Source organism: Pholcus phalangioides, unplaced genomic scaffold, assembly GCF_987345545.1.
Source record: "Pholcus phalangioides strain wild (caught in Gottingen) unplaced genomic scaffold, Ppha-v1.0 ptg000039l_1, whole genome shotgun sequence".
Lineage (NCBI taxonomy): Eukaryota > Metazoa > Arthropoda > Arachnida > Araneae > Pholcidae > Pholcus > Pholcus phalangioides.
The window spans coordinates 8774375-8799919 of NW_028301625.1; the positions used below are offsets into that span (position 1 = coordinate 8774375).

Genomic DNA, 25545 nt, shown 5'->3' on the forward strand with positions numbered 1-25545 from the left:
TTTTGATGTCATTTCAAGCAGGGTTGTAAATAGGATTTTGTCCGCCCGGGGCAAAACAGATTTTTCCACCCCCCCCATAACTTTAAAATTCGATAATTATGCAACGATGTTCTTTGTTCCCACCGAAAATTTCATGAACATGGCCTCATCGAGGAGAAATATAATTTAATTTATTTTATTTACTACTTCTCCTCTAAGGTGTAGACCCAAAATTGCAAAAGTAACCACTGCGAAACGCGTTTATCCGTGGTTCCTTTTTACAATTTTGGGTCTACACACGTTGGTCTTTCCGTAGTATCAGATTCCCATATTTCTCTTGGTGAACGTTTTATTTCGTGGAATTCATTTTAATCCACTGAAATTTGCAGTAATACTCCATTATTCACCATTGTGATTTTTTTCCATAATTTCAAAAATATTTGGGAACTTTGTTTACTTTTGGCGTCATTTTTGGCATTGTCCCGTATTTGAAATCCCATTTTCCGTGTTTCACTCGAGGAAATATGGTCAGCCTAGTTACAGCCCATTATGATACCGACTGTGCTATCGATGGACACCACTGAGCTATAAGTAAACTTCCTTATAGCTCAGTGATGGACACACACACACAGTAGTAAAGTATTCAAAATTTAAACTTCCACTAGTCAACGCCATCGAGAATAGCAACCTACTTTTAAAAATCGAGCGCATGCGCAATCTGACATATTCAACACTGCGGCGAACATCTAGTTAAATAAGAAGGCCATACGCCCCGTATTTCCCGGGAAAGTCCCGGTTTTTTATGTTCTGGCCATCCTGACTTTTTCCAAAAATGTCCCGGTTTTTAAACGAAGTTTACTTGAAACATGAATTTTTTTTTATTTTCACATCAAAAGTGTTGATGCAGGTAATTTTCATAACTCAAAATAACTATGGTTTGACATAAGCTGACCATATTTGTTCGAGGAAAATACGTGAAACTAGGCTTCGAAATACGGGACATTGTCAAAAATTAGCAAAGTCGCCAACTCATGCTAAAAATCTTAGAAAAAGTCGCCAATCGAGAAGACTGAAGCGCCATTTCAAATTGCAGTGAATTAAAAAAAACATGACAAATATGTGAAATAAATATTCTTATTTGTAATCGTAATTAGTTTAGTTTAGACCCGAGCACGCCCAGGCTCTGTCGCTTTGCGAAAAAAGCTCATTGATCGTGAGATCGTGAGCGTGCCGGAGAAGACTCAAACCGGCAAGTCGGCCGGGAAAGCACACCCGGTTCGGACCAACGTCCCGCCAACCCCCAAGTAGCACAACCACACCCAAACCCCCAATCCCCGGGCATATCACCGCTCGACAAAGTCAGGACAGCACCGCGAGTGCGATTCCTCCTCCGTCCCGACACCCGTGACAAGGCCCCGCCGGCGCGGTCCACAGCGCCCCAACACGCCTAAAGCCTCCTAGAGAGTAGTATCTAGGAAGCTTTGACACGCCCCGCAAAGGGAGACCCCCCGACCACCCCTACCACCCCCACCCCCAAGAACTTCTATTGTGGGTATAAGAGGATAATTTGTTCGTAATTATCATAAGGTAATCGTAATTATCATAAGGTAATTGTTTGAGAGTTGGGAAGATAATTCTAATTTGAAGAATGAAACCCAAATTGGCTTCGTTGAAAATACACGAAAAACCGAGACATTTTTGTAAAAAAGTCGAGACACCCAGAAAAACAGAAAAAACTGTCCTGGCAAATACTGACGTATGAAATTGAAGTGACGTATTGTCACTTCAATTTGACATTATTTCCAGTGAAAATTTTTTTTATTTTCTCCATATTTGCAACACATGAGTTGAAATTATTTAATTAATTTAATATTAATTAATTAAATATTAAAATATTATTTAAAGAGAGTTGAAGGACTTTGAAATATTTCTAGCAGTATTTCTCAAATTGCATAAACGATATTTTTTTTCGTGAAAAGCTTGCTACTTCTCACATTTGACAGATGGCTTTGACAAGTTCAAATTCAATGAATAGACTTTATTCAACTTTATGAATTGAGAATAACATTGATTTTTTCAAATAAAAAATGTGGACATGGCAATTTTCGTCAACATTTTCATGGTATATTCGTCGACATTTCAATCGAATGTCGACGAATCTTTATGTGGAATATATTTAAGTAAAAATATATAATATGCCACAACCAAGTAAAAAATTAGTGAAGATAAACTACAGTATATAAGAGAAACATATTGGAATAATTTTAGTGATGAAAGACATGAATTGAGGAAAATAGAGACATGAAGGAAAACAGTATCACTGATTAAAAATGGTCAAATTATATCCAAAAAACAAATTTTATTACTTATAAAATACATGTATTTTCTTGAAATTTCGTAAATAAAAATTTCATTTATCTTCTTAAGCTCAAGACAAAATACTATAAAATTCTCATTATAAAAGTAGGAATGTTGAAACTAAAAAAAGTCTCTCATCTTAACGAAACTCTTCACCCTTTACGGTATCTATCATTAATAATACTCCTAAGGAGATAAGGACCACTCCACCAACCCCTATAACAAATAAAAGATAGTTATAAAATTTTAAATGAATAGAAACTGCAATAATTTTAATACAAACTAGCTTTCTCTGTGATACGGGATAAAAAGTTAACAGCACAATTTTTCGTCAAAGATTTTAACCAATAGAAAAAATAATTATTCTTTATCATGCTAAAATACAAAAAAGGGATAAATAAAAAAAAGCCTTTTCCTGAGTATGAAATCATCTAACACAATGTAACGTGAATGCAAAAATTTTAAATCCCTTTTCGATATTATTAATACTCCATTTTAATTACGTTTTATAGGCAATTACGTATGATTAGTAATGACGTAATGAATAGTAATACTAGAGTTATGTGTAAAAAGGTAACATACCCCAACAACAGCTTCCAATAGTAAAAGGGTAGAATGTTTTTCTTCAAAATGTAATGGAGGTATTTTTCTTTAGATTGATCAAAAGGCAATGTTTCCAGTAGTTTGAAATGGTAACCGAACTCGGGAATTATTGCTTTTTCATCACCAGTCAACACAGGGCATGCAGTGTACCCATCATACTGTAAATAATAATAAAAAAAAATTATGCTAACCACTTTACGATCAAGGACGTAATATTGCGTCCAAACGTCAGTGGAATAAATTCAAATAAGTCTATCTGTTTTCTTTCCTCTCTCCTCATCACCACGAAGCTTTACAGAAAAAGGTAGTTCTTTTTACCTCTGTGATGAGGTGATATAAAGCTTCTACTCTAAGGTTAAATAGGTTCTACTATAAACATGTACATAAGAGGGGAAAGAGAAGCGGTAGGTGAGGGTGGAAAGAGAAATATATTTTATACCTACGAGAAAGAGTATAGTAATATACTGTTTTCCTTTCATTTGTTTTTCTTTATTACTTTTCTACTTCTTTTCGTTCCTCTTTCTAACATGTCATTCCGTTAGAACAAGGTTGTCATATTTATCACCGATTCGTCAGAGATTATCTGACTTTCTCGCTAATCGCTTGTAAGCGAAGCGGTTAAATTGCAAGAACAAATCGATTTTATTATTTATTGTTCATATTTTTTAACCCATGAAACGATATAAAACTAAGGCCGGTATTAGGATGGGATTACACTATAAAAGTTTGATAAAAGTTCTTTTGTAAAGTTTGAACAATGCAACCAATAAGCGTATCGGTTACATTAGAGCGATTGCAACAGCTAGGCTTATTGTGTTTTTCTTTCAAGTTTTGTAACAGATCTTTTGGCAAACTTTTATAGTGTCATCCCTTTTAGAGGAGATGTATAATAGAAAGCACTAGTCCATTCATTTCTTTTATGCGGAACACGCTGTCGTCATTCACGTGACAGCCGTCAAAAGACACGACCACCTAGATAACCTATATAGGTTATATAGGAGGGCGTGCAAAAGAGCTGTGAATTTACTTATTTTTCTCCGATATTACCGTCTATCAATGAAATGATAGTTCGGTGGTTTTCAAAGTGCTTCCACGAAGACGTTCCGCGATGGCCCTCCAAGGAATTTTTACAACCGCAATTAATCAATCAATCAACTATTATTTGAATTCGACGCGTTCAAAGTTTTGGGTTTTCATAAAATTCACAGTGAGTGTTGAATATGTTGTTGGTTTTATTTCACCAATTCCAAATACGAGAAAAATTCAGGAATTTTCAATATAGAAAATGCTGAAAATTCTTAAATTTTCCTCGTATTATTCAATCGTTATAAAAAGATGTGTAAGTTTTGTTCATTATATATAGACACTCATCAACTTCGAGGGAAAAATTTTTCGTTGAATTTTTCCATTTGTTTCCTCGATTGAAAGCCCAAACTTTTTATTTTCCTGCATGCGCCTATAAAGTAGTTTCTGTACATTATTACAATGCATTTTACTTCCAACCATACAGCCCAAAAAATGAACAAATTATGCTTTTTAGGCTTGAAATGTCTTGAATATTTGTACTGTAATCTATAAGTAAAAATTTGGTGCTCAAAAAATGTAAAACAAATGCTCATAACTATACGAGTAGCTGAAGATTCAATAGTCATTGCAATTCCCAATAATTAAGTCAATGAATGATAATTAGGTAAAAAATACGTAATTTTGGTATTTACGATAAATTGAGTTTTGAGAGAGAGAGAGAGAGAAGAGGTGTTCAATTCTACCTTATCTTAAGCTAATTTATTTTGATTACATTATTTAATTTAAATTAAGTGAAATATACTGTTTAAAAAAAAACAAAAAAACGTAGAAGTGGTCCCAAAGAACAATATTTTGTGCAATAAATATGTCTGAATAAAAGTAAATGACTGAATGAAAAAAAATACTAATTCAAAATAAAAAATTAAACAGTAATTCCACAATTCTCGGAGAATCGCCATTTATTTTTGTTTACTTTTCTCATGAATTGCTGATTTCGTTACAAAAATTTCGTTGCCAAGAGAAATGTAAGCTTGTTTGAACAACATTCAAACAGAAAGTCCAAAATTCAAATTTTTTTTTCTTCAAAAATGCGTATTTATTCAATTTAGTAATATATAGTTTCATAAATTGAGAGAAATTTCATTGGAAAATATGCAATATCTGATTGACCTATTACGCTAGAAAACAGAAGTTTTATGGACTTGTATTATTACTATGAATTACTATTTCCTTACAGTAGCAAGTTTTATTACCTTATTTATATTTGAATACATGGAAATATTTTATGGTTATTACATATTTTTGAAACGTTATGAGTACTCCTTTCACTTAACCCTCGGAACAGCCATATGCTCATCTCGAAGACACTATTTTACAAAGATTTTGAATTACCTTTCACCTCGCACAAGTCTAGACCACCATAAAAAAAATCGTAGGAAATGGCCACGGAAGAAAAGATACCCGAGTGGACCTGACGGTAGTCACGTGATAGAACTACGGCGTGCAAGGGAAATAGGGGGGGGGGTGTTCCTTCTCTCTACCCTTATTTCCCCTCTAAGTGTAATCTTACGGCCTAACCTACTACTTAATCATTTACTATATTTTAACGACTTCACGTAGAAGGTTTTGGCAAGAAATTTTGATTATCTATATTTGACAATAGGCAATAAATCTGGTAACCATGTGCTAATCTAACCGCACGTTAGAAAAAGAAAAAAGGGGGAAAGAAAAAAATATATAAGAGGAAAAAGTATAATAGATAAGAAAGTATTTTTAGAGTCCTCTCTTCACCCTACCTACGTGTTCTCTTTCGCTCTTATATGTATAGTAGAAAGATACATTATATGTGTAGAACGAAAAGGTGAACCTCTCCGTTAATTATACGAAGTACAGATGATTGGACGCTAAGCGAAGATAATTGGAAAGAAAAGTCGCATTTCACTGTGGGAAATCGAACCACCAACCTCGCACTTTCCGGGCAGGTGCTCTACCATTAAGCTACAGAGGACCGGCATTTTCTTTCCTAAGAACACTGTGTTTCATTGGGTTGAACAGGACTGCGCAATAGACAGCCTCCTAACTCAGCAACAGCTCGTAACGAAATTAGCAACCAGGTAAATGTCTGTTCTCTGTAGCTTAATGGTAGAGCACGCGCCCGGAAAGTGCGCGGTTGGTGGTTCAATTCCCCACAAAGGAACGTGTGTGCCCTTTCTTTTCAATTATTTTCGCTTGGTGTCCAGTCATCCGTACTTCGTATCAGTGCCGTCTTAAGGCATGGGCCTACCCGGGCACCTCAAGAGAAGAGGGACCTCTGTGTGAGATCTGGTTGAAATTTTCGAGAATTAGCCTAAAAAGGGCCTCAGAAAAATTACTTGCCCCGGGGGCCCATGATGCTCTTAAGACGGCCCTGCTTCGTACTATATGTATGTGTAGAAAAAAAATCATTAACGGGAGCATAGAAAAAAGCGATTTCCGTAGAAATTTTGTTACTATAAAGCTTTGCAATGCTGAAGAGAGAGGACAGAAAACACAGAGAACCTGTTTGAATTTATTCCACTGGTGTTTGGATGTAACATTATGCCCGTGATCGTAAAGAGGTTAAAATGACATTAAAAATCTGAAGTATTGTGTAATCTGACAAAGCAAATGGCAAAAATCCAAAACAACTGAGATCATATATATATATATATATATATATATATATATATATATATAGACGTCTCCCCCCTCCCTTACACGTGTCTCTGAATATCTACAAAATTTGAGAGAACTATTTATATTCGAAGGATAATCCTCTGATTATTTTCGTAATAAAACCCCCCCTTTTCATTTCTGCGACATTTTTCTGTTTTAGTTATTACCTTCAAATAAAAAATTCGATTAAAAAAAAGTAAATCACTTTAATGTTATTGTTTCTGAACTACTATACATATCACTTTTTCTAAGCACTAAAAATCAGCTGAAACAAATTATCAGTGTGCATGTGTGAATCATATCAAAATCTTTTTGACACCATTAGACAAAGGATATTAAATAAATGGAAAACATACTTTCAAAACAAAAGGCTTTTTTGAGATGGTAGCAGTTAGGTTATCTCTCAACACACCAGACTGCATAGCTATAAATTTGAATAAAATATTTATTTATTCATAACTTAAATGAAACATACATTTCCCATTATACACACTCACATTGATAATAAATATACGTTCAAGCTAGAAGGCTCACTCAACTCATATTAAAAAAATTGGGCCGTACTATAAAAATTCTCAAAAAAAGAAAAAAATCCGGGAAATATAAAATTCGCTATTCATATTAAGGCACGTATACATTAGCGCGCTGATCTAGCAACGTACGAGTCCCTGCTGCGGTTGTAATCTGTTCGTGGGTACATAAACTTCCTTTGTGTTTTCTTTCTTTCCTTTGTGTTCCGTACAAATTACTGAACAACCAATTGCGAATGCTTTCATTATGATCCGCACTCTAATGTATACGCGCTTTAATATACAGTTTAGTGCACAAACAACAGAAATAATAACTAAAACCAACAACCATAGCATTCTTGGGTTGCTAAGCCATGGAACAGAATTCAGATTCAAACCAGATGTTTCATCTGCAGCTTCGGTAAAAATATTCAATGGGTGTAAATCAATACACACAGACAAGAATCTTTCTTTTGCTTTAAATGCCACAGCTATTTCTCTCGTAGGCTGCGGTTATTGTAGACCGAAGAGATACGAGTTAAAAGAATTGCGACTAGGAAGGAGAAAATGCGTAGGAGTGGAGGAAGAGATGTCCGCACATAGTAAACGAGGCGTAGGAGAGCGAAAATAACAGGAGGGGCTCTGAAATATAAGGCTATGATGATGATGATGCCTCCGCAGAAGAGGGAGAGGAAAAAGGGGAGAAACGGGCCAATCAGCAGATAGCAAAACAGATAGCAGATAGCAACCCTCTCATCGCGGTAAAATCAAACCGGATTGTTCAAGTCGCACACCTCGTTAAGTGGCCTCTTTCTCTTCTTTGCCTCGCTGCTCGAGTACGTGAGATGTAGAACAAAACAGTACAATTGTTTTTGTCGCTCGTCTCTATTATGCACTCCCGTACCTCGTGGTCGCGTGACTATGGTCCGGCCTAAGAAGAAAAAAATGCATAGGGGTGGAGGAAGAAACACATCCGCGCATAGTAAAAGAGGAAGAGGATAGAGAAAATGGCCGGAGGGGTTTTGAAATGTAAAGGTGTGATGATGATTCCTCCAATGAAGAGGGAGAGACAAAAAAAAAAGGGGGAGAAACGGACCAATCAGCAGATAGCGAAAATTCCCACTTCGAGATGAAAACAAACACCGTTGTTTGAATCCCACTCCTCGTTGGGTGCCTCTTTCTCTTCCTGTCGAGTATGAGCGGTTTAGAACAAAACAATATAGTTGTTTTCGTCGTTATAGCCTCCATTATGCACTCCCGTACCGCATGGTCACCTCACTATGTGTTCGGCCTTAGACTCTGCCACGAAGCTGAACTGCAATTGTCTCTCGAATGCAATTTGTCTCTCAGAGCATCCCATATTTGCTTGATCAGGTTGAGATCTGAATACTGATACGATACTCACTCCATTGGTTGAATATCCTCATTTACAAAAAAGTCATCAACACACTGAACATAATGAGCCACACATTAGTCCATAAATAGGAACTGTGTGCCGCTGTATATACTTACCACTGTTAGTATATGTATATACTGTATACTTACCCCTTGCTGTTTCCATACTAGAATAAGACAACCAAAAATACATTTTATGGGAATTGTATAATATTTTATCATGTATATATAATATATATTGTTTGTAATTGCGTTTTTAATTGGGTTGCTGTATTTGTGAAATATAGGACATCCATATTTCTTATGGGCATCTTTTTCTCAGCCACCTCGTTGGGCGTTTTGCCTGTTGTAGCGTTGTATTTGTATAAAGGTTTGTGCTGACCAGATGTTATTCTCACTTCTTATCCATAGGCTTCACAAATGAAGCAGTGGCATCATTCATCTATACATATAAAATGACATGTCGTGACTGATTAATTCATTGACTAATTCACTGACTGACTGATTCATCATCACTGAGCCGGAACCGCTGAAGCTATAAGTATGAATTTGATCAATAGTTATATTTTATGATGTAAAATATAATGACTCATTAAGAAGAGGTTTTCAAAATGCGACCCCTAAGTGGGTTATAACAGGGTTCAAAGGTTATGAGAAATCATGCCGAGCAAAAACCACTGAAACTATAAATATGAAATTTGGTCAGTAATTTCATTTTATAATGTAAAGACTCACGGGGTTTTCAAAATAAGGGGTTTTTCAAAATTCGACCGCTAAGGGGGGTTCAAAAGTTATACAGGGAAATCACGCAGAGCGAAAATTGCTGAAAGTATAAATAGAGTCAAATCTCGTTTTAATGAATGCCGTTATAGCAAACATCTCGTTTAAACGAACACTTTTTGAATCCCCCAGATAAGTTTACATAGGAACAACGCAAAAACCGGGAATTCCTTTATAACGAAATTTCGTTATAACGAAGTGATGTCTCTGGTCTCTTGGAGTTCGTTATAACGGGATTCGACTGTATGAAATTTGGTCGCTATATTTATTTTGTAATGCAGAGACTCACTACGAAGTTATTTGTCAAAATTTAGCTTCGGGGGGGGGGGGGAGGTCATAAGGGGGTGCAAAGGTTATATGGGACAACCCCCCATCGCTGAGCCGAAATTGCTGAAGCTATAAACATGAAATATTTGTCCAATATTATTTTTTAATGGTATAGAGACTCACTAACACGGGATTTCTCAAAATTCAATCCCTAAGAGGGTCATGAGAGGTTCAAATGTTATACAGAGGAATCATCGCCGAGCAATTTTCAGATTGCCAAATCCACGTGAGATGAAGCCGCTGGTAACAGCTAGTTGTTCATACTCTTAAAACTTAGGAATACATTATTTGATATAAAACGCCAGTTTTCCTTCGTCTAATATTTGTTTTAGAAAGAAAATGTAACCTTTAGGTGGGTAAATACAATTTGTCACAATTTTTTGTCAGTTTTACTTACCTTATGAAAATGCAATTACCAACACAATCTACAAGTAAAAAATATAATGATAAAACTGAAATTTCAAATCTGATCTAGCCCAAACTGAATAAACCAAGTAAAGTTGGGTTAAGTGTTATAAAGGTATTTTTTTATAATACAAGCATGGTAAAAATTATTTTCCATTTTTTTTAATAAAAGAATTTTATATGCAGAGAAAAAATCATAAAAACATTGGGGTATTCTGTGTCATAGACGCAGTTTTGACGTGAATACTGTTCCGGATAATGTCTCTCACACAAGTCTTTGAAATGAGTAAAGGACGAAACGAAATGCAGGACGTCACATATTTATTTTAAACAGCTATTTATATTTATTCACAAACAGAGATTTGACTATCCACAATAAACAGTGCGCCCCAGAAAGGCGGCTTCTCAAGCATACACAAGAGTTCGTTTCTCTCTCAACTACCCAGGTTTCCCTTTAGCACAGGGGGTGTCGAACTCGCGGCCCTCGAAAGAACTGTTGGCGGTCCGTGACGTCCCAAGATTAAAAAAAATACTGGTTTTTTTTTTTTTAAATTTTGAATAATTTTTTAAAATAAAAAGAAGAATTTATGTCAAAAAATTATGAAACAGAATGAATCGGCAGCAAGAGCCGCTATGCTACAGCTACATATTTGCAAAAAAAATTCCAAGCTTTTAAGAGACAGTTTTTTGTTAAGGAACGGATGATAAATGCTGCAGAAATGTCTATCTTAAATATACGCAAGATTTCACGATATTTTTTGTACCGAGACGTGTTGTTGTCCGAAGAATAACAGCAATAGCTAATAATTTGAGTGACCAATTAGAAGTAATATCCTCAAATGTACGGTGTTTTTCAATAGGGTTGAACGAAATTTTGGATATTCAAGACGTGGCTCAAATGCCCGTCTCTTGAAGAAATTTTCTTTGGGCTTGCATATGAACATCACTGAAGAATTTTTAGAAATGTTTTCGATTCACGAAACCACAACAAAGGAAGATATTTCTGACGTTTGTTTTTAATTTTAAACGAGGTAAAATTGTTCCCAAAAATGAAAGATCAAAAGGTTTCATTTCTTAAAGGTAAGACAAAATTGCGATAACTAGCATTCTTAATCGTCGACATTACAGAACATTTGAATGAATTAAATAACAACCTTCAAATACAAATACAAATACAAATACAACGCCACAACAGGCAAATTGCCCAACGAGGTGGCTGACTTAAGAACATCATGGATCCCCGAGCCATTTTTTGGAGGCCCTACCTACTACTACTACACCACACATGTGCCCCGCCCACACACCCCCCGGAACCCCCCAACGAATCGGTACATGCGGGAATGTGCGTGTACGTGTAGTGAAACCTGACGTGAAGTTTTGTTGTTTCTCTGTAATGCTTGTTATGTGTAGTGCTGCCATCTGCCACTAGTTTTTCTAACTATGAGTGAAGTGTTATGATTGAATGATTTATTGTTGTAGGACTGTTGCTCTCTGTGGCGAGACTTTTTAACGGGGAGATCGGCTCGCATTTGCGCCTTGAAGTTGGGAACCACAGAAAACCAACTTCAGCCGACCAAGGGAAAGATAAGCTATTAACACAGATGCGCATTGAAAAGTTTTAGGTGTAAACTAGATTTGCTCAAAAGTCATTTAGAAGAGAATGTTTTCAATTAATTTTCTATGTGTCGGCAGGTTGATGAATAAAAATGTTGCTTGGTAGGTAGAATTAATATTTTATGGTTTACTTACAATACTTCTTTCGATTGTAATTGAACAGCTTTTAAAATGTTTACAATTAATTTTAATTACCAATTAACAAATTTTTATTATTAATTAATATACTTTTAATTGCTAAATTTTAATAATAGGCGGCCCACTTGACAGATGATTTTGAATAAAATGGCTCACGGTTCAATTGAGCCTGACTCCCCTGCTAACGCAGGTTTTGTTAAAAGCAGCTGCTTTTTATAGAGGGAAAGAAAACTCCGAAGTATACTGAGAAATTGAATTTTTTCTGGATGTTATGCCGAGACTGATATTTGGAAAGAAAAGTGATGACTTTTCTTTCCAAATTCCATTCAATTTCTCAGTATATTTCAGGCCGAAAAAATACCATCTCTTCAAACTCCGAAGTTTCTGGTGCGATCCCATTCTTTCTACAAATTTCTCTTGGCACCATAGCGTCATCGGAACCATGGAGGTATTATCCCCATAATACCTCCATGATCGGAACCCCAGTACTGTCACCAAACTATATAGTTAAGTTTGTCGCCAAGCTGGTGAGATTTACAGAAAAATTCGTTAATTTTCATTTTTACATAAGATAATCACTATTTGCACTATTCACAGGCAAAACATGACATAATAATAAATAAAGACTATTTACATAATTTTCGTAACAATACGTTCTTTGAGTCTTCAACCGCGCGGTAGGTACTGACTTAATGAAACGGGAACCATTAGATTTGTCCTTGAAATATCTAACAGACGATACCATTATCGCCTATTTGCGTTGTTAACTTCCTGAGATGTCGCGTAAAACAATTTCATTAAGAATGCGGGCCGCGAGCCTGGTGCCCAGAGAGGAAGAGTTATCAAGACCAAAGTGATACCATTGGATTATTTGTCTTAAGAATATCTATCAGAGACGACACTATTGACTTCTATTTGCGTTGCGAACCTCTCGAGATATAGCGTAAAACAATTTCGTCACGAAAGCGGTCCGCGATCCTGCTACTCAGAAGAGAAGAGAAAATTAAAACCGGAGTAAATCACATTGGATTTTCTTAACGAGATCTACCCGCAGACATCAAAAACACCGATATGTTCTGAATACTTTCTGAGACATGAGAGTTTTAACCCTTACAGCTGCAATCCCGAAACATCTTGTCAAACTTGATCTGCTTATTTCAGTCACTCGAAAATATCTCGGGTTCTAAAAACGCTTTTATTTTTAATGTGGTGTTTATGATGCGGATCAGGACAATTTTAAAAACCATTTTAAGCATTTCGTCACGCAACTTTTGTGAATGTTAATGTAAGTTTCTTTTTTTTTTAATGTTTAATATCTTGTTTCGATATCGGAGAGCCGTGGACTTCCGTTGGTGCCGATATATTGTTTTGTTCATCATACAATAGGCCTTGTTGACACATTGGGGAAACCTGGCCAGTTTCAAGGAGGTTAGAATTCCCTCTAGATTCTAGAGTCTAGAATTAGGGAATTCTAACCTCCTCTGGTCAGTTTCCCCGATGCTGTTATTTTTTGTTGCCATTCCAAAATATCGATACTTCTTTATTCATTGTTATGTACGATTATGCAAATAAGATATGATGACGTAGTTTTTCCCGTCTCTCGACGGAAGATGTGTGTGGTTCGATTGGGCCAAAAACAAACCTGTTTCTGTTATGTATGAATACTAATCGCGAAAGCACGATCGCGTTTCTTCGTTTGCTGAGTACTAACCTCGTACGTTCTAGTACGATTCGTTTTGCCGTAGGCAAAAATTTGTAACTTTTAACATGTAAAGGATAATTTCTAAGCTGTAGGTACTTGCTTGATTAAGCTGGACCGGGACATATTTTAAGTTTTATTGCTGAGATTTTGTTCGAGTCTATTTCAATGGATGTGGGGAGATTGGCACGAATGATGAACCTGTGACGATCGCGTTATGAACTTGCCGTCGACTTCATTGATGTTGGATATATCTGCGTCTCTCTCTCTTTCTCTCTCCCGATGATGCCGGAAGAAATCTGCATCGACGCTTCTCATGCTTCATCGACAGTTGCGTCATCAAACAGTTCCACCTCAGCCAGCAACTTCACGGCAACAGGATAAGATGGTCTCATCTCTTTGAAAGTGATCGTGCTGTACCTGAATAATCTAGTAGAAAACTTTATGGCTTCAACTTCGAGTGGTAAAAGAGATGTCAACGGAAGACATGGACTACACGACAAATTGGTGAGATCTTTGACTTTAGCCACAATTTATTTTCGAGATTATTTGAATGAAATTCACTGTTACCGACAAACAAATCTTAATTTATATTATGTTTAACTGAGGAAGACTATAATCTTAATTGTATATAAATATTCATGTGATGTCAATAAATGCCTTATTGTGGAATATCGATTTTACGTCCGCTCCTTTTACTGTCTGATAACTTCGCTAAAAATAAAAATTCGGGAATGCAACTGGGGCATGTTGCAATTAGCTTTATAATGATATGTGTTATATGCAATACGCCAATTTATTTGTGAAAAGAAAAATATGGGAAGAATTCAAACACAGTGACTCAAAGGAGAAACTAAAATATCTTACAGATAAAACTAATAGGAACTTGAATAAAAAACTATTGTAACATATTTGAATTGTTAAAAATTTACTACAGTACAACCTCGTTAAGTCGGACCAATTGGGACCAGAGCCGATCCGGGATATCAAAAATTCGGGTTAACCGGAGAATGTGGAAAACGGAATAAAATACATGAAAGATACTTACAGAAAAGTACCTTTATGTTGAACAAATCAGTATGAATCATATTTACACAAGATAACGACGTTATACATTAACGAAAGTCTTCTTACTTTGTTGAAAAAAAGATCGTAAGCTTCCACTGTGTGCCTTGTGTACCGCTTGCGAGCCGCACGATCACGCATTCGCCTTCAGCATAATTTCGTTTCGTCGCCATTGCAAGCAATGTACGCTTATTTTTCACGAAATAACACAAGGCAAACGAACACAAGTAAACGCGGTACACAAGTGAACTGTAATGATCAGCGCTGGGGATTTGAGCCTTTAGGATTGCAATTTGGGAGTAATCTATTCTTGAAATTAGGAGTCGGGAAGGCTACATATCACAACATCATCCCAAATCTCAACCAATCACGAAGAGAAGAAAAGGCAACATCGCGAGTGAGCAGTGGGAGTAGAGGAGGAAACGTACCTCTAACAGCAGCGGTTCCCAAATGGGGATCCACGGCTTAATAGTAGAATTATAAAAAATAAACAAATACTAAGTTGAAAAAAAAATATTAATTAAAAGAAAAGTTTCAAAAGTTTTAAATGTACGTGCAAAAAATACTGTTGCAATGTTGGTAGACTGCAGTAGTAATATTGTTATGATTTTTGACAACAATTTCACTCGTTGTGGTTTCTCTCGTTAGGAGTATGAAACGTTGTTTATAAGCTTTTTTGGTTCTTTCACACTCCAGTAGATGGCATTGCTATCTCATCGTATCGGTACTGAATAGTCGTCCACATGCAGGGCCGTCATAAGAACATCATGGGCCCTCGGGCCAAGTGGTTTTTCTGAGACTCTACCTGGGAAATTATCAAAAAATTCAACTACTTCTCATTTTTCTGATGCCCTTCTTCTCTTGAGGCCTCCGGGCCGAGCCCGAGCGGGTCCATGCGTTAAAACTGTACTGCCTCTGTGTTCGAGAGCATTCTCGCTGATAGGTGGTTGTAGTTTCTCCTGCTATAAATGGGAGCCGATGGCAGACACCAAGATTTCCGGGGGGTCCACAACTAAAAGTATTTGGGAACCGTTTTATGTGTCTTGCAGACATACACGCGCATACGCTGATTTTTGTGGTGTTGTGAGGTCTTACTGATTCGGATAATAAAGATGTTCTAGTGGGTAGCCCCGAGAAGTATTTATCTCTCTTTAAAAGCTTCAAGAAATCAGCGAATTTCACATCCCCGTAATAGGTTAGGCGTTTCTTGTCACTGTGCTAGCGTAATAATAATAATTTGAAAAGTTATTATGGGAATTTGAAGATCGTTTCTCAGATTAAAAGGTTATCTTTCATAATGTAACCATTTCATGTCTGAGTTTTCCGGAGATCTGAGTTAAAGGGGTCCGACTTAACGAGGTTCTACTATATATTTTAATTTAAATCTTTTTATGGATTTGAATTACATACCTACTGCAGCAGCTGTTTTAGAAGTGGGCAAATTTGTGCAATCCCCGAGCCCAAAAATATTAGGAAATCTTGAGTGTTGCAAAGTAATCTTGTTCACATCCAGATAACCAGTTTTATCACAAAGATCTTTGCATGCACGTATGGAGTCAGGTGGAATCATAGGGGGTGTCACGTGAAGCAATTCATACTGAAAACATGCAAACAGGTTAAAACTATATCATTCATTCGACTTAGATACTTGTTTTATCAACACATGCATTATTAGGCAGCACAGTTGAGAGCCTACAGAAAACTGGCCAAAATCAAGTAAAGAAATTCAGTGGACTATGAAGGAAATGTAAAGCAGTTTTTGCCTAGAATTCAAATAACAAGATTGAGAACAGACACAGCCATGTAATCAAAATTCTAATTAAAGTGCCTTGATAATAACCATCTACAATAGTGAAGAGAAGCTAGATCTTCACTTAAATCACTGCTAAAAGCACACATGTGTGTACATTCCTATGAAGAACTTATGACAAATTTGTGCATGTCAGAATATGTCGTGTATCTAACGTGAAGCTTGTTTTTGAGGAATGCCTGTTATGTGTTTAAGGAGTGCTGCCATCTGAATTCCGAATTCAGAAGCAAACAACTCGGCAGGCTACTTTGCCTGTTGTATTATGCGTGAATTTTAAATGTTGTAGGCCCGATTCTGTGTGCCTACTTAAAATACCAACAATCTGAGCTGCATTCAGCATATTAAACTGGTTAAATGTCATCATGGTGCTCACTAGAGTACTCAAGAGTGCTCAACGTCTATTTCCAATTTTGCACTTACGAGGTATCAATTGACTTCATAATTAAACATCACATTCCAGGATTAGCAGTACGTTGATATATGCTAGAGTTGCCACATGAGTAATCTTCTGGTAATGAACATAGAGAGTGCTTGAGCTTCAAAAAAGGTTTAAGACCCGTAGTCTATATGAACATATGACCTTGAAGCAATGCTACACCATATTCCAAACTCCCTAAGAAAACAGACTGTTGCTATATCTTCAGATTCACCACTAAGGACATGATTGCTTGGCAGAATACCTGTATCACATTGGATCTATAAAGAATCTTCAATGTACTTCCACTGCGATGATGACCAAGACATTCTAATAATTTTATTTGGCCTGATTTGACACATTGAACAGCATCCAGTACAAGGGTACCGGGAAGCTAAGGATAAACAGTCACTTCTTAGAAATTCTCTTTCTTTGTTTCTGTTCATGCAAGCGTTTTAATTGTGCTTGTGCGTATGGCGGGACAAGGGATATTTTTTAAAGTGTGGTAGTTGCATTGTGTGTGTGAAAACACTGTATAAAACCAATCTGTAGAAATATGTATAACTGAAAAATGGTAAAAAATTTCGGTTACTATAATTATTTTGAACTTGTGTCATTATCACCTGTGTGTGATGTATTCACCTGTAGTTAGAATTTTCAGCAGTTTTGAATTTTATTATCCGTGTATATTTGGATGCAAAATTTAAACACATTTCAAAAACTACTTAAACTGCTTTGAAGTCGATGAAATGCATAAAGCTATTACAAGTACATGTAAAAACAAAGTATGAATAAAGTCAAGGGGGTTTGCTACACGATCTATTGCAGGATTATGGGAAAAATCCCCTGCCTTTAAGGAATATTTAAAACTTTTCTATTCACTTTAACACTAGAATGGCCGGACTATACGTTATACCTAAAAGGGCCGCTGACAGTCATTTTGACTGCTGCTTCTTTTTAGTGCAATATATTTAATCACACTAAATTTTACAATAAAAAATAACATGCATTATCCCACATGGTTAATTTGTTAATTTTGAAGAAATTTGCGTTATCTTAAGCATACAGGGTGTCCATAAAATGACTTTCCACCTATAAATATTTAAAAAAAATTAGAGGGCAACTGTGGACAAGATTTACCATGAAAAAAGATGGATGAACATTGCATTTACATCACATGATACATTGCTCCATTTTGATGATGTATACATTTTTATATATGTATCACGGTCTTTTTTATTCACTTTATTTAGTTGTTCGCGCACGTTATGAATAACATATACTATTATGCCACTCTAAATTTGCACTATCGGGGAAAACCTAGGGCATTATTAAAATTTCATACTACAAATTAACTTATGAAGAATATACAATTAAAAAAATACATCTTTGTCTTTCTTTTTCGTCAGTATTATCTGATTCAGACCAGTCACTTTCGGAATCACTACTTTCTCTTTCGGGTAGATATAGCAGAAAATCATGATCGTCGTTGTCAGAGTTTGCATCATAAGTCTCTTCAGCCTCAGATTTATTGTCTGAAATATCATTTAAGTACTAATAAAATACATCCTTCTTTCTAAGAGCCATTTCATTTTTACACACTGTGAATGAACCTATGTTTCCTAGAAAGCTTTGAAAGCAGATGGTGGCATGAAGTTATGAAATGTCTAACCACAACAAAAACTGAGCTTGCCAGGTGAACGATCAGAAAAAAAAGTTTCCTGAACATTTATAACAGAGGCTATAGCTCAATGAGATATAGGGTTGTGATTGTGGATATATACTGTCCCTGTCATTAGACTCTTTAAATTGCCCAGTAACATTATGCAAAGAATAGTATTAATTTGTTTTTTCTTATTGGTATGTTACTCGTGAACATGTGTTGTGTGTGCCATCAGGGAATGATAGGAAATAAATCTAAAAGCAAAATCAAAACGCCCACCACAAGGAGAAAACATACAATTCACATATAGCACTCAAAATGACTGCTCTTGGCCGTTCTAGGTATAAACGTTGATATCTCCCGAAAAAAAACTTCAATATCTTCAAATTTGTGTACACAGAGATAGGTACAGAAATAATGAAGTCACCAAAAATGGAGTGTGTATGTCAAATTACTGCCGAGATTGTAGCGTTTTCACAATAGAAAATCGTCAAAATGACTGCTCCGGCAGTTCTAGTGTTAAGCCCTCAATTGTTTTTTCAAATTCTGTGAATAGTTTTATACAATTGAACAAGAGCTTTTAGAATTTTAGTTGCACTAGTAGTTTTTTTTAGAATTTCAATTTCAATAACCTGCAAAATTTTCAAAAATTACCAAAATTTACCCATATTTTGTACCATCGAAATTTTAAAATCATTTTAATGAGGAAATTCTCTCGTTAAACGTTAAAATATGTATAACACTTCAGTGTTTAGAGACACACAAAGTTTCAAGACATTTGAACAAGTGGTGCTTGAACCTTATCATGGAACAGAGCCTTTGCCATGTCTGGTTTTGCAATTCTTTTCTACAGTGGCGTTTGAAAAAATGTTCCTTATCTGATAAAAACATAGTTTTGGGAAAAGAGCATTCTAATTGAAAACATGCATATATAATGCTTGCCAGCGGTTTATGTTAAAATATCTAAAAAATATTTATAGAGCTAATAGAATAAAAACTCGAACGCAGTTGGACGCAGAAAATTTTTTAGTGTTTAAAAATTTAAAAATATAAAAATGTGTTTTTTGGGGAATTTGCGTATACACACCAACCCTCTTAATCATTATATAAAAAGTGAGGGATGAATCCAGACTAAAAGAAGGCATAATTACAATTTTTTCACGAATGATTAACATAGAGCTAGGATGCATAGCGTAAACAGGTATATAATGTCCAATTTAAAATAAATATCTGTGTGTGTGTGTGTGAGAGAGAGAGAGAGAGGATATAAAAGAACCCCAAATACCTTTAATGCAAAAGTGGAATCACTTTTGTTTGTCAATACTCTGAAAATAGCTTCTTTGGTTAGAGGATTAACTTCAATCAAGTTGCAACGAGTATGCACAGTTATACCTTTGCTGTAAGCAATCATAGAAAGCTCTCCCGCAAATTTCGGAAGAGAAAAAAGTGTGTCTTCTGCTGTACTGAAGATAATGTTTGCAGCATCTCGTTTACCTTTCTAAAAATATACAATAGAAAACATGTTTGTCATACAGCGTACAATGATAATATTAGTGAATATATATAACTTAAGTTTAGACATAACCCACCATAAAATTTCATAACACTATTTCTGAACCATTTTGATTAAAAAAGCTGAAAAATTCCTATGCTGAAACCAGTTCATAACTGTGCAATTAAATTATTCAAATTATTTTAAAATCACTGGATGAAAGTGAATTCGTGAATGTATGAGGAACACCATGCCCGGGTGATTACCTTTAAAAAAAATGAGACTGAGACATTACTTATCATTATGCTTCAGAATTAATGCTGAAATATACTATAGTAACAGAATTAATGCTGAAATATACTATAGTAACAGAATTAATGCTGAAATATACTATAGTAACAGAATTAATGCTAAAATCATTATTTGAATTTTGATCCACTAAATTAAAAAACATTTTTTATATACTGTATCCTAATATACTGTAGATACAGTAGAACCTTCCCTATCCAAAAAAATGGGGATTTTTATTTATTAAATTATGAAATTCTGGATATGAGTAAATATCTCAATCGAACTGTAAAAAGGCTAAAATGAGAGGCTTTAAAGTTAATATAAGACTTTTGTTTAGTGTTCCCTCTAAACTGGTAACGTAAGGGAGCAAAAACTTCTCAATTATGTTTCTGTCTTCTAGTCTTGAAGGATGCAACGGTGTATTATCAAATAACGATACCAATATTTTCTTGGCATTTTTCGAAGTTATTATTTTAAAAATATTTCCATTGTAGGGATTGATTTATAGCGGAAACATTATGTATAAAAACTTTTCATTACGTCCAAGTATCATTTTGATTTCTCTAAGACTTTGAAAAAAAAAAGACAAATATAGAAGGAAAGCTATGTCTTACTGAATGGTGGTCAACCTTCCGGCAGGGCCGTCTTACGAGCATCGTGGGCCTCTTAGCCAAGGGATTTTTCTGAGGCCCCATCTTGCAAATTCTCGAAAATTTCAACCAGATCTCATTTTTATCAGGCCCCTTCTTCTCTTGAGGCCCCCGGGCTGGGCCCGTGTGGGCCTATGTTTTAAGACGGCACTGCCTTCCAGTTTGAATGTATCTTTGAATATGTATATGTGAAAAACTATTTGGTTTGTTTCTGATATGGGAGGTTTGGATGCATTCTACGTAATTTGTGTGTGTTTTTCATATTTTTTTTTATCAAGTATTTATTCATATTACAAATTTATATTTCCTGTCATATTATACAAGTGAAACAGAGTTTCCTCAGAAAAAGGAAACAATTTAGCAAATTTAGCAATAGCGGAACACCATGATATTTCTCAGAAAGAAAAAAAACCCCAAATTATTCAATTTAGCAATAGTGAAAAACTATGCTTGTTTTATCAAGTTTAAGCAAAAAAGAAATATTTAATTTTACTGATATTGCCATTGAAAAGATAATTATAAATTCAAATTAGTGTATTATCTGTTTATTGTGATACTATTGCATTACTGTTATATATATATAGTTAAACAAACATCCTACTGCATATCAAATGCACTAGATATTGGGAGCTGCATATGAAAAAAAATTAGTTGCTACAATCAGTGAATGTCATAAAAATTTACCTTTCTTAAATAATCATCAGCTAAATATGCAATACTTTGAGCAGCACTAGGACATTTTATTGGTGGAGGAGGTTGCGTAAATATAGCATTTCCTTTCTGAAAAGTTTTCAAGGCACCGATGGTTTTTTCCACAGTATGAGATGAATAAATTGAACACACCCCAGGTGTGTCAAAAGCTTCTGGAAGACCTTTAATCTGAGAAATAATGAACTCATAATGAAATGATTAAATATTTTTATTCATGGGAACTGGAGAACCAGAAAAATTTTAAAAACAACAGTTTGTAATACTCAACAACTCTTGAAATGGAGATAAGTTCATTTTCTCTCAGAGGAAATGTATAATAAATTTCAGCAAAATTAGACCAAACTAAAAAAAAAACAAGTAAATAAAAGAAAAAAAAGCCTTTCTATAGTGGGCGGAGGTACGGGGGAATGCCCCCAGTGTCAATGATGGGGTCACTTGAACCAATGCATGTAGTTCTATCTCTACTTATGCGTTTTCTATGCATAGAATCAAGATTGTCTATGAGATGGATAAAATAAGCCATTAGATATCAATAATGCGTGATCCATCCTAGCCATCCCGTTGAAAATTTTAAACACTTCGATCATATTCTTTCGACACCTGCGTTCTTCCATTGTAAAAATATTCAAGAAATCAACTCTTTCTTCATAGCTTAAGCCTTGTGATCAACAAGATCACGCGTAGTTCTTCTCTCTGCCCCACCTCAAAAAAGTCCCTTCTGCAGGTATGGTCTCCAAAACCTTACAACATACTCCATACATAGTCCAGGACGGACTAATCCTCAGAAAAGTGGAAGAATGACTTTAGGCGAATGCAAAGAGGCTTTTTTTAACTGAACAATATATGTTCACATAACCTAAGCCGGTCGTCAATGAGTCACAGAACAGTTACAGAGAGTTTTTTGCTTAACGAGCGGTGAACACATAGAGCTTACCTTCCATATTTGTAAATTCCACCAATAGACACATTTAAAAAAGAAATATGATATTCATTGCAAGTAAAATTGGCCAGCTACTATGATATACGATGATACACTGGATGACAAACATATGGTTACGGGCAGCATATTTGCGTTTTTTCAAAAGTTATTACTTGATTTGTCGCATATGTTATGGGTAAATGGGATAAATCGGTTATTATACATAATAATTGGTTATTATGCGTACTTACTAATTGGCTTGGTAAGTTTGATAAAAATGTATCACTTTTACCTGCGAATATGTATAATAACCAAGTGTCGTTGGTAAATTTGATAAATACTTGAAATTTATTGCCTTTTTATGTGATTGTGCAATATCCAAGTTTGATTGGTGAATTTGTTTCATATGAAAAATATTCCAAATGAGTCTAGTATGTGTGATTAATATAGTTGGTTTGACGAGCTCCCTCTCGAAAATTTTGGAAATTATAATCAAAAGGCAGTTGGTGAAGTGGATAGACGAGAATAATGTATTGTCGGATGCAATGTATTGTCAGCATGGGTTCACTAATGTATTGTCGAATAATGTGTTGTCAGCATGGGTTCAGAAAGGGGAAGTCATGCGTGACTAACCTCCTTTGTTCTATGATCACGTGACGAAGGCTTTGGCTGAGGGAAAAAATGTAGATGTTGTTTACCTTGATTTCCAGAAGGTATTCGATATATAAATGTAAAACAAAGATAATTACTGCCTTAAAGTGTACCTTTTCAAACCCAAGTTTCATGCCCAAAGCAATGACGAGGAAATCATACTTCATCTAAAATGAAAAAATACATATAAAAATACATATAAAATTAAACCTATCAAAACACAAGATACAGGACTAGGGCTTGACAAATCACAAGAAAAATCGATGTGCCAGAACAATTTTTTTTGGGTGCCAAAAATTTTTTTACCCCTAGTAAAGAAGGTTAAACCAAATAATGTTTCTTTCGACTTTTCCCGGATATAGTGACCCTCTTTCATGTTGGTAGATATGCTAATATAAACTTCAAATTTTTTTTTGGTGCCATGGACTTCTATTTAGTTTCTGCATATAGAACATTTTAGGTTCCTATATCAATTTTTTAGCCGCAATGGCGACCTGGCGCATGGAATTTGTCAAGCCTTGTCGAACGAAAAGAAATTTGATAAGTCTTGCCTCCAAACCGGACTTTGTTTTGATTATATTTTCCATTGGATGGAAAGATATCACATTATCTTGCAGCCATGTTACACCTTTAGGAATCAAGCTGTTTGTTTTGCGAAAAGAATTCTTGAAGTCTTCAATCCCACAACCAACAAGTGGCCAAATTGACTGATTATAATGTACCTGTAAGAAAGATCTTTAGATACTGTTGTTTTTCATGAAAAATGCTGTGTTATGTCTAGAGTGTAGCATGTATATGTATGTAAATTATAGCCATTATACATTTATCAATTTACTCATTTTTTCTTATCAGTACAGCCCGAACGTTCATTCAAAATGCTATAAATGCCTATTTTCGAACTTTTTTTTGTAAAAACACCTTTTTACATTGTTGTAAGTTTGCTCTGAATTTCAGAGACCATATTTGGTAGAACTTGGATATTTCGAGCATGAAAAAGTTCAAGACTTGATATTTTTAAAATCTCTAACTCTTAGCATTAATTATTATCAGAAAGGCGCTCGAGTGGTGCAGTGGTAAGGTGCTCGTCTTCCACCATAAAGGTTGTCATAAGGCCCATGGATTCGAATCCTGGGGAAGAACAGCGAAAATAAGTTCTTTACCTACCGAGCATGGGGTGACCATCGACAGATGGGAGCTTCATTTCCCGTTCAACTCCTCTTGGTTGGAAATTGCCGTAAGGCAGGCGATATATGACCACAGTTGGTGTGCGGCAAAGTAGTAGTCTATAATCAAAAAAAGTCCTTCCAGTCCTATTTACACGCGAACGGGTGCAAGAGCCTGAGAGATAAAAAACTTGGTGTTGGCCTGCATTAACTTTGCTTTGGCAGGATGGTATTAGACAAATCATCTGAAATAATGTTTTTATTTAAGACTAACAGAGCTATGTATAAGAGAAGCTGAGAAAAATTAGTTCGTTTCTACTTATAACATATCTTGCTCATACATTGGACTGCACTGCATATGTATAGCTGACCAACCACTGTCCCAAGAGGTCATCAGTTGTCATCTGGGCTCACTCAGGCCGTGCAGGAACCACGAGGGCTTTGGCCCTGGTGCCCATTTTATATTTTTTTACGCCACAAATGCACTGCAAATAGCCATGGCAAGTTATTTTAGGTATTTAGTATTCGACTGAATTGACCAGAGACGCCCGCAAGTATGTGTGACAGGTGCGGCCACACTGGGCCCTGCCCTTGAAGTATATGTCCTGTGAAAAAAAAGTTACTTTTTTACAATAAATAACGCATAGTAACTGTGTTTCAACTATACAAATGATAATAAATTTTTCAAATAATATGCAACGAATAAATAAAAATGTTCGTAACTCGAAGGAGCTCCACAATCATTGTTCTCTACGGGTTCCACGTCTGGTAATGCTGACCCTAGAATTGACCTAATCCCGAAGGACCACAAACACTTTATTTTTTGACTTGAAATAAATATAATTTTGAAAATAATGCAGTTATTATAAGCCGTATTTGAAACAGTAGACTGAGTTAGTGCAACCAATTTTTAGCCAGTTATCGGACACTTAATATCTATGCTTTTAGTTATATTTTTCCTTTGTTCCATTAATTATAAATGTCCATTTTTAGTGCCTTTTTGCCTGCCTGACCTATTCTGACCACTTTTGGTGCCGAAACATCCGGGCTCTACTTATCAGTGATTTTACGCTCTATAGAGCTAATGAGACTGGTACTTACAGTTCAAAGCAACACACCATGTTTTAAGTAGGATTATGTGGTTTTCAGCTGACTTTAATCATTTTAATGTGAAAATAAATGCTAAAT

At 35.5% G+C, this 25545-nt stretch overlaps 1 protein-coding gene across 1 annotated transcript; it reads right to left on the reverse strand.

The window, feature by feature from the left end:
• Nucleotides 1–2321: 2321 nt before the first annotated feature.
• Nucleotides 2322–24761, reverse strand: LOC149065547 (sulfide:quinone oxidoreductase, mitochondrial-like). The gene is made up of 9 exons (XM_089254009.1): nt 24699–24761; nt 23746–23916; nt 23308–23361; nt 21598–21792; nt 19766–19978; nt 16003–16189; nt 7017–7084; nt 2920–3098; nt 2322–2553 (listed from the first exon to the last, which is right to left on the reverse strand). Exons 1-9 carry the CDS (start codon nt 24759–24761, stop codon nt 2490–2492), a joined length of 1194 nt encoding a protein of 397 aa, XP_089110135.1. The 3' UTR covers nt 2322–2489.
• Between the last annotated feature and the right edge of the window lie 784 nt (nt 24762–25545).

What these genes read in the sequence shown, in the direction of transcription:
- LOC149065547 (XM_089254009.1), bottom strand. Translation starts at nt 24,761, where the DNA reads ATGACAACTGATGACCTCTTGGGACAGTGGTTGGTCAGCTATACATAT. An exon ending in TAAAACAGCTGCTGCAGTAG is followed by an intron (nt 7,085 to 16,002) that starts GTATGTAATTCA and finishes TCAAATTTATAG; the next exon opens with CTATGCAGTCTGGTGTGTTG. An exon ending in AAAAGCCTTTTGTTTTGAAA is followed by an intron (nt 3,099 to 7,016) that starts GTATGTTTTCCA and finishes TATTATTTACAG; the next exon opens with TATGATGGGTACACTGCATG.